The sequence below is a fragment of the Lucilia cuprina genome, chromosome 3, assembly GCF_022045245.1.
Source record: "Lucilia cuprina isolate Lc7/37 chromosome 3, ASM2204524v1, whole genome shotgun sequence".
Classification (NCBI taxonomy): domain Eukaryota; kingdom Metazoa; phylum Arthropoda; class Insecta; order Diptera; family Calliphoridae; genus Lucilia; species Lucilia cuprina.
The window spans coordinates 44,862,334-44,872,499 of NC_060951.1; the positions used below are offsets into that span (position 1 = coordinate 44,862,334).

At 21.6% G+C, this 10,166-nt stretch overlaps 1 protein-coding gene across 2 annotated transcripts; it reads right to left on the reverse strand.

Annotated features, from left to right (window-relative positions):
- Positions 1 to 3,294: 3,294 nt before the first annotated feature.
- LOC111680658 (dual specificity protein phosphatase 13) lies at positions 3,295 to 7,359 on the reverse strand. 2 transcript variants are annotated; one of them, XM_046947365.1, is made up of 4 exons: positions 7,124 to 7,359; positions 6,898 to 7,026; positions 3,959 to 4,056; positions 3,295 to 3,890 (listed from the first exon to the last, which is right to left on the reverse strand). In XM_046947365.1, exons 1-4 carry the CDS (start codon positions 7,342 to 7,344, stop codon positions 3,685 to 3,687), a joined length of 654 nt encoding a protein of 217 aa, XP_046803321.1. In that variant the 5' UTR covers positions 7,345 to 7,359; the 3' UTR covers positions 3,295 to 3,684. The 2 variants fall into 2 exon arrangements, with proteins under 2 accessions (XP_046803321.1, XP_046803320.1); XM_046947364.1 differs by having other exon boundaries at positions 3,959 to 4,083.
- Positions 7,360 to 10,166: the final 2,807 nt, after the last annotated feature.

The window sequence follows — 10,166 nt, forward strand, 5'->3', positions numbered from 1 at the left end:
TTGAAACTTCAACTTTTTCCGTTCGGACTCGAGTGTGCTTTCAACAGACAGACGGAAGGACATCAGACAGACTTGGCTTGATCGTCTTTAAATTTAATAAGGACACAAAATATACTTTTGTGGGTCTATGTCCAAATATTCCTACCTTTTGGTATAGGATGTGTTTTATGTCCTTTTTTCAACCTAACCTAACTTTAAAGTTCTGTAGAAGCTATTTATAACTTTATTAACTACCATTAGTCCTAACTTTTTTCCAATATAAAATTTTAAAATAAAACTTCATCAGATTTTTTCATTTGGTTCATTTTTTTTGTCAGATATATAATTTTTTTGTATCAGTTTTTTATTTATAAAATATGAAACATTTAAATCTTTTTTTTTTTTTGTTTTGTTTTATAATTCAGTTTGTTTTTATGTGATGTTTAGTTATAAATAGTTTTTTTTTTAATATTATTTGATGCCTTCAAAATGTTATTTGTCTCTTTAATTATTGCATTTTATTTTGTTTAATTTGTTGAAAATTTTTTAGATTCTAGTTTTGAAACACTACCATGAGTAAATACAGGATTTTTTTGATTTTTGTTTTTAGTTTTAGGTTTAATGCATATATCTATTTTTCTTTATTGTTAAATACTTAATTAAGGCTTTCATTATTTTATTTTGAGATTAAAACTCTTTTTGTTCGTTTGTTAAGTTCATAAGAAAATTTGATCTCAAGTTTTTTTTTTTTTTGGTTGAAAGCTGTTTTGTTTAAAATTAAAAATGCTTCAAATTTACTTACTAAATTTAAATGATTTTTTTGCTTTAATAAATTCTAGATATTCAGCAGGATTTTTATATTTTTTATAATTTTAAATCAATGGAATTAAAGATATTTGTTTATAACAAGAAAAATAAAGGAAAAATATTATAGATTTCCTATTGACAGACAATTCCAAATATTGATTATTTCCTAATTTTGAAAATTTTTATAGAAAGTTTAAATATGTCTATAGAAAATGGAAAATATTTTATAAACAATTAAAAATATTAGAAAATTTTGTATCGAAAATAAAAAATGTTTATAGAAAATATTTAATATTGAATAATTTTTTAGGGAAAATTCAAAGTATTGAAGATTGTTCTATAGAAAATTCTATATATTAAAACATATTACTTTAAATATTGAAAAATTTTTTAGAGAAAATTAAAAACATTCAAAAATTTTCTAGAGAAAATTAAAAATATTCAAAAAATTTCTAGAGAAAATTAAAAATATTGAAATATGTTCTATAGAAAATATGAAATATTGAAAAAATTTTTACAGAAAATTTTCTGAAATATTGACATATTGTTTATAGAAAGTTCGTAATATTGAAAAACTTTCTATAGAAAGTTCGAAATATTGAAAAATTTTCTATAGAAAGTTGTATATATTGGACAATTTTCTATAAAAGTTTCAAATATTGGATAAAGTTTTATAGAATGTTTAAATATTGAAAAATTTTCTATAGAAAATTAAAAATATTGAATATTGTTTTACAAAATATTAGAAAAATTTTCGAAAATTTCAAGAAAAAATTTAAAATATTTAAAAAATTTTCTTCAATATATTAAAAAATTTTCAAATTTCTTTTAGAAAACTTTCTATAGAAAATTAAAATATTTAGGTTGTTCTATAGAAAATTAAAATTATTGTAAATTTTTCTAAAGAAAATTAGAAATATTGAAAACTTTTTTAGAAAAAAATAAAAATAGTGAAATATTTTCTACAGAAAATTAAAAATATTGAAAAATTTGAAATAAGAAATTAAAAAAAATTAAATTTTCTATAGAAAGTAAAAAAAATATTGAACAGTTTTCTATAGAAAATTAAAAATATTGAAATATTTTCTATTAAAATAAACAATATTGAAAATTGTTTTACAGAAAATTAGAAATTTCAAAAAATTGTCTAAAAAATTAAAAATATTGCCAATTTTTCTACAGAAAATCAAAGATATTAAAAATTGTTTTAAAAAAATTTGAAATATTGAAAATTTTTCTAAAAAAACAAATAAAAATATTGAAATATTCTCTATAGAATAATAAAAATATTGAATATTTTTCTACAGAAAATTAAAAAGAATGAACATTTTTTCCATAAAATGTCAAAATTTTTAGAAATTTTCTATAGAAAATCAAAAATATTAGGAATTCTCTATAGAAAATCAAAAATATTGAAAATTTTTCTACAGAAAATTCAAACTATTTAATTTTTTATAGAAAATTAAAAAAAAATTTACAAATTTTCTATAAAACATCAAAATTTTTAGAAATTTTCTATAAAAAATCAAAAATATAAGGAATTCTCTATTAAAATTTTAAAATATTGAACAGTTTTCTATAGAAAATCAAAAATATTGAAAATTGTTTTACACAAATTATTATTGAAAAATTATCTAGAAAAAATTAAAAATATTAAAATTTTTTATAGAAAATGAAAAAAAAATTTTATAGAAAATTAAAAATATTGAAATATTTTCTATAGAAAATCAAAAATATTGAAAATAGTTCTGCAGAAAATTGAAATTATTAAAAAAAATTAAATGAAGATTAAAATTATTGAATAATTTTCAATAAAAGATACTTTCATATTGAAAAGATTTAAAATTTTTTCAATATTTTACAAAAATTTCTACAAAATTTTCTATATAATAAAAAATTTCAGAAAAAATCTATGAAAAAATAATCGAAAACTCTAATCGATAATTTTGGTCTCTAAAGAAAAGTAATCGAAAACTTTTATATTCTATTAAAAAGGTATAAAAAGTTGGCAAAGTAATTTGTAGTTTATATATCGATAACATATAGTCTCTATTGAAAAGTTATCGACAACTTTTGGACTCTATAAAACTGTAAACTATAGCTTTTAGTTTATATAGATACCTTATACCACAATATTCTTTTAGTTATCGATACATTTTAGTATCTATAAAAAAATTACTTAAAATGATGATCTTTTCATGAAATATATAATTTTTAATTTCCCCTAAAATACCATTTTGCATCACAAAAAAAAAATACAACTGCAAATTAAAAATTTCATAAACAAATAAATATATAAGTTTTTCTTTAATTGTTTCCATTAGTATATAATTAATAGAATTTTTTATTGGTTTTTGTTTTGGTTTTCATTTTCATATTTTTGATTTGTTCATTTAATTATAATAATAATACAAAAAGAATTTTATTGTTAATAATATTAATTATAATGTAATAAATATATACTCATATATAATATATACTACAAAGAAAAATTTTGTTTTTTTTTTAAATATTAGATTTGTTCTTCTTAATATTTATAAAATAAGTTCAAAAGATCGTTTTTTGTTTGTTTAACGTTTCAATTAAGTAGCAGTTAGTTTATAGAGTCCGTAAGTCCATTGTCTGTTTAGATTATTTAGAATTTGTCTCTACTTTTATAAATGGTCTCTGATTACTGATTTCTATATTATATCACTATATATATTTTATTTTTGTTTCAGTTTTCCGTTTTTTTTTTTTTTCATTTAAATATATAAATCTATAGTTTGATTTTGTTATTTTTTTTTTTTTTTTCAAATAATATCTGAATATGTGATTCAATAATTTGAGTTGGTTTCTTTGGTTATTGTTGTTGCTGTTATTGTTTTATAGATGTTATTTATGATTTATTGTGTTTTCTTAAAATGGATATAGATTTTTACGTCTCAGTTCCATGTCTAAATCAGCCAATTGCTGTAGGAAACCATCATTTGGATGAATATCACGGCGCATGCGTACTGTTCGTATAGCATCAACCGCTGACATTTTACGACAAATCATCAAATAGGCCAAAACACAGGTGGCGGAACGTGACACACCCACCAAGCAATGAACTAAGACTTTGCCTGGAAGAAAAAGGGAGGAAAAAAAAGTAAATTTAAGAAAAACTATTTTACTTTATTATTAAACTTACCTCCACTACTGATGGCACTGTCAATAAATTTGGCCGCCACATAGAAATAACGTGAAATATCGGTTGTAGGAGCATCAATCATTGGGAAGCCCATATATCTGAAAACAGTGTCTTTGTTTTTTCTTCTACACACATTTTTTTTATTATTTATAAAATTTGATTTTATGAATGTTTTTTTTTTTACACAGATGTTTAAAGGTGCAAAATATTGTTGATGTTGTAATAAAATCAAACAAAACAAAAAATGTTCTCAAGTGCCATAATTACAAAGCAAATGAAAATTTTCGAAATGAAAATAAAAGTTTTATTTAAAACATTTTTGTTTTTGGTGTAGTGATGGTGAAAATCCGCAGACAAAGTAATTTTGAAAATAAAATGTTAAAATTTGTTTTTGTAAATTTTAAATCAAAGATCAATTAAAGCCAAATAAGAGGGGAAGAGAAGCGCAGAACAAAGATGTAAATAATAAATGAAGTGAAATGATTTCTGAAATTTATAAATAAGGGTTAACATTGATAACTGTCAGTCTCTATAGAAAAGTTACTGAGTAAGACACGGTTGAAAAGTTATCGATTAATTTTACAGATGTAAATGATACGTGGGGTGAAATGATGTCTGAAATTTATAAAAATAGTTAACATCGAACTGTTAGTCTCCAAAGAAAAGTTACTGAGTAAGTCTGGGTTGAAAAGTTATCGATTACTCTTAATCAATTTAATTAAAAGAAAATGTATCTGTATAGAAAGTTATCGATTAAAGTTTCCTGTTTAGAATAAAATTTATAGAAAATTTTTCTATATGAAAAGAAAAGAATCAATAATCTGTTATAGAATAGTCCTTTGTATTTAAAGAAATTATCGATTATTTTCTTTTCATATAACCAATTTTGATAACAAGTATTCTATTTCAAAAAGTTATCGATAACTTTTGTTTTACTTGAAAAAGTAATCGATATATTTTTTCTGTATAAAATTGTTCTTGAAAAGTTTTGTTTTGTTTAGAAAAGTTATAATATTTGTTCTGTATAAAAAAGGAATTCAAAAATGTTGTTCTGTATTGAAAAGTTTTCGATAACTTTTGTTTTGAAGAGAAAAACATCTTCATAACTTGTATTCTTTATTGAAAAGTAATCGGTAACTTTTGTTCTCAATAGAAATGTTTTCTATAACTTCTGTTCGGATTAGAAAAGTTATCGATAACTTTTGCTCCGCAGAGAAAAGTAATGTTCTTAATAGAAATGTTCTCCATAACTATAACTAGAATAGACCTCGATAATTTTTGTTCTGAGTAGAAAAGTTCACAATAACATTTGCTCCGAATAGAAAAATTCTCGATAACTTCTGTTCTGTATTGAAAAGTTATCGATTACTTTTGTTTTGAAGAGAAATGTTCTTGAAAACTTGTCTTCTTTATTGCAAAGTAATCGATAACTTTTATTCTGCAGAGAAAAGTTGTTGACTTTTGTTTTTCATAGAAATGTTCTCCATAACTTCTATGCCGAATATAAAAGTTATCGATAACTTTTTTGAAGAGAAAAGTTCATGAAAACTGTTTATAGAATATTAATCGATAACATTTGCATTGGAGAAAAATTCTCGATAACTTTTGTTCTCAATATAAAAATTCTCCATAACTTCTGATTTTAAGAAAAAAGTTATTGTTTACTTTTGTTCTGAATAGCAAGTTCTCGATAACTTTTGTTCTGAATAGAAAAATTACCCATAACTTAATTTCTCAATAGAAAAGTTTTTTTTTAACTTTTGTTCTGAATAGCAAGTTCTCTATAGCTTTTGTTCTAAATAGAAGTTCTCGATAAGTTTTATTCATAAGAATAAAAAGTTTTACATATCTATGGTTTATCTGAAACTTTTCTTCTGTAAAGGAAACATATCGATAACTATTATTGTGCACCGATAACTTTTGTTCCATATAAAAAAGTTATTGATATCATATGTTCTATATAGAAAAGTTTTCGATAATCCTTTTAGTATACAAAAAGTTATGGAAAACTTGTTTCCTGTATAGAACAGTTATCGAAAACATTTATCTTTTATGGTGAACTTATCAATAACATTTTCTGCATAAAGTTATTGATAACTTATATGCTACACTGAACTTAAGTTATCATTAAAAAATATCTATAATTTTTTGAAAACGCATCGACAACTTAAACTTTTCGATAACTTACACACTCTGTAGGAAAGATACTCTATTCTCCGTAGAAAAGTTCCATAACATTTTCACTCTATATAGAACTTATCTACAATTTGAATACAATATAAGAAAGTTATGGATTATATTTTTCCTAGTGGTAATGTTATCGATAACATTTTGTCAACAACTATTAGTCTATAGTCTTCAACAACCTTTAGTACATACAGGAAATCGAAGACTTCGATTACTTTTTTATATGGAAGCCATCGATAACTTTGTAAAATAATCGATAACTCCATAAAAAAGATATCGATAACTTCTATTGCCTATCAAAAAAACTCCCTTTAAAATGGAAATCGATGACTTTAAGTCGCCATTAAAGAAATAAGAAATTTTATGTTCTATAAAAAATGTTAGTTCTTTTAGATTAGTTATCGATAACTTTTAGTTTAACTATAGAAAAACTAATGACAATATTTGTTTATCAATATGCAACAACTTTCAGTCTCTACGAAAAAGTTATCGATACTTGTAGTGCATGTAGAAAAGATTGCAATAACTTTTAAATTCTATACAAAAGTTATCGAAAACTTAAAGTATCTCTTAAAAGAAAATTAAAATTTATATTACCCTTCATTTCTTCAAAAACTTCTCTAATATTAACATTTAATTAATAAATGCTTTGCAATGTGAATTAATGTATAAATAAATAAACCCTTAAACATGGAATGGGTTGGAAATGCAACGAACAAAATGAATGGATTGGGGTGCATGAATTGTCATACCTAATACTTGGCATATCACGATAGTAAATGTGCCCTGTATCGACCTGACCATAACGACAACCTTCGGCGGCATTTAGAACATGTGTAATGCCCATCATACGCAGGTATGTTTTATTTTTAGCAGCAGCTCTATGGAATGAAAACGAACGAACATTTTAACATTTTAATTAACCTTCAGTTCAGCAATATTCGCTTCAGACACGTTTGGCCTTCTTCTTTAACTTACGCATCACCAATATAGATGCCTGGATAAACTTCATCACAATCGACATCGTGTATGGCACATTCTGACCTTCTAAGGCCGGGCAATGTGCGGCAGGGTGTCATCGTATAGTGCAAGACACGTTGCAATTGACGTCCTGTGGTGTGTTCACTTGAAGAGGCTGCTGACTCCAGACGGCTGGGCGACTGTAAAATAGTGAAATATATAACAACAAATATACACATTAGTAATATTCAATGCAAGTAAAATAAATATAATCTCATTATTATCATTGTTTAGTTATTTATATAGTTTTTGTGGTCTTATTTTTTTGCGAAATGCCTTGACTTTTAAAGTAATAAATGTGTTGACATTCATATATGAATTTTGTTGTTTAGAGAAAATATGAATGAATGCCAGCCAGGACAATAAAAGGATTTTCACACAGTCACACACTAAAACAAACATGTTGAAGCAAGCAGCAACAAGAACAATACATGTTTCCTTTATAGAACAAAAACAATGCGGTTGAGATTTCAAAACCATTGTACTTGAAAGTAATTAATGACTGAGTGACTGACGATAATATTTACTTTGATTGTTTTATTTATTTTTGCCATTATTTTCTTATTTTTTTTTTATAAGTAGTTTTCTTTTAAAATGTCATTAAAAAAGTTTTCAAGATTTTTTCCTATAAAAATATTGAGTCCTTGAACTATTATGGGCAGAAAACTTGTTTTCATAGCCTGTGTTTTTCTTTTTTCATGACATAAAATGAGAAAAGAAAAACATGTTTAAGTAAGTAAAACAATATATAATGGCGCCATTTTTTTAACAACACGAATCCTGTCATTAAATACTTGTCATTATGCGGGACGCGTGTGGGTTTTTATTATAATTAAAATAAAAGTTAAATGAATAATATTAACTTATTTATGGTTTATTAATAGATAGCAAAGTTTAAGTACTGGGGAATGGGGATATTTTGGTATTTTTTCAAACAAGACGAGAGGTATTTGTAATGTCATTTTAATGTTAAAGGATTAAAAATTAATAACTTAAACTTTATTTTTTTAGAAAAAAAAAGAAAATTTTCTTTGTAAAAGAAAAAATCTTATTTTTTTTTAAATTGTTTCAATATTATAAAGATTTTTACATTTTTTTATTTTCCATACAAAATTTTTGCATTTTTATAATTTTCTACAGAAAATTCATCAATCTATATAATTTCCTACAGAAATTTTTTCAATATTTTTTATTTTCTATAAAAAATTTTCAATATTTTTACGTTTCTATAGAAAAATTTTCTATCCATTTCGGTTCCATAGAAAATTTTCAATATTGTAATTATTTATAGAAAAATGTTCAAAATTTTTGATTTTCTATAGAACATTTTTCAATATTTCTAATTTTTTATACAAAAAATTGCTCAATATTATTAACTTTCTATAGAAATTTTTTTTTCAAAATTTTTAGTTTCCCACCGAAAAATTTGTAAAATTTCTTAGTTTTTATAAAACAATTTTCAATATTTTTAATTTTCCAAAGAAAATTTTTTAATATTTTCAATTTTTTATGGAAATTTGCTTAATATTTTTAATTTTGTATAAAAAATATTTAGTTTTCTACAGAAAAATTTTAAAAATTTTCTAGTTTTTATAAAACAATTTTCAATATTTTAAATTTTCTATAGAAAATTGTTTCAATATTTTTAATTTTTATTCATTAAATTTTCTACAGAAAATTATTTAATTTATTCCATTTTCGATAGAAAATGTTTCAATTTTTTTAATTCATAATTTTTTTTAATTTTTATTAAAAAATAACAATTTCTTTTATGGTTTCAATAGCAAAATGCTCAATATTTTGAATTTTCTATAAGCAATTTTTCAGTATTTTCAGTTTTCTATTGAAAATTTTTCAATATTTTTTGGTTTCTATAGCAAAATGTTCATTATTTTGTGTTTTTTTTATAGAATTTTATTCATTTCTTTTGGTTTAATAGCAGAATTTTTATTAAAAATTGTTCAATACTCTTAGTTTTCTATAGAAAATGTTTTCAACGAAATATTTTTCTATATTTTTAATTTTCTATAAAAAAATTTTCAATTTTCTCTGGAAAATATTTCATTTTTTTTTTTTTTTGCTTTCTATAAGAATAAATGTTAATATTTTGAATTTTCTATAGAAAAGTTTTTAATTTATTCCATTTTCTATAGCAAATATTCGATATTTTTAATCTACTAAATTTTCAATGGTTTTTAGTTTTCTATAGAAAATGTTTCAATATTTTTAATTTCTATAAAATCTTTTCAATCTCTTTTGGTTTCTATAACAATTTGTTTAATATTTTGTATTTTCTATAGAAAGTTTTGAATATTTTTTGTTTTAATAGAAAAATTTTCAAAATGTTTTGGTTATTAAAAAATTTTTCAATATTTTAAATTTTCTATAGAAAATTGTTCAATATTTTTTTGTTTTATATAGAAAATGTTTCAATATTTTTTATTTTATATAGAAAATGTTTTAATATTTTTAATTTTCTATAAAAATTTGTTCAATATTTTAAATTTTCTTTAGAAAATTGTGCAATATTTAAAATTTCCTATAAAAAATTTTTCAGTATTTTTAATTGTATATAGAAAATTGTTCAATACTTTTAATTTTCTATAGAAAATTTTTCAATATTTTTGATTTTCTATAGAAAATTTTCAATATTTTAAATTTTCTTTTGAAAACTGTGCAATTTTAAAATTTTCTATAGAAAATTTTCAATATTTTTAATTTTCTATAGAAAATATTTCAATATTTTTAATTTTCTATAGAAAATATTTCAATATTTTTAATTGTCTATAGAAAATTGTTCAATATTTTTAATTTTCTATAGAAAATTTTTCAATATTTTTAAATTTCTATAGAAAATTTTTCAATATTTTTAATTTTCTATAGAAAATTTTTTAATATTTTAAATTTTCTATAGAAAATTTTTCAATATTTTAAATTTTCTATAGAAAATTTTTCAATATTTTAAATTTTCTATAGAAAATTTTTCAATATTTTAAATTTT

Excerpts from the sequence above, each read along its gene's own strand:
- LOC111680658 (XM_046947364.1), bottom strand. The coding sequence starts at position 7,344 with ATGTGTATATTTGTTGTTATATATTTCACTATTTTACAGTCGCCCAGC. Across the intron at positions 7,027-7,123 it reads GGCATCTATATTGGTGATGC|AGCTGCTGCTAAAAATAAAA; the intron begins GTAAGTTAAAGA and ends TTCATTCCATAG. Across the intron at positions 4,084-6,897 it reads CGTGATATGCCAAGTATTAG|AAGAAAAAACAAAGACACTG; the intron begins GTATGACAATTC and ends AAATGTGTGTAG.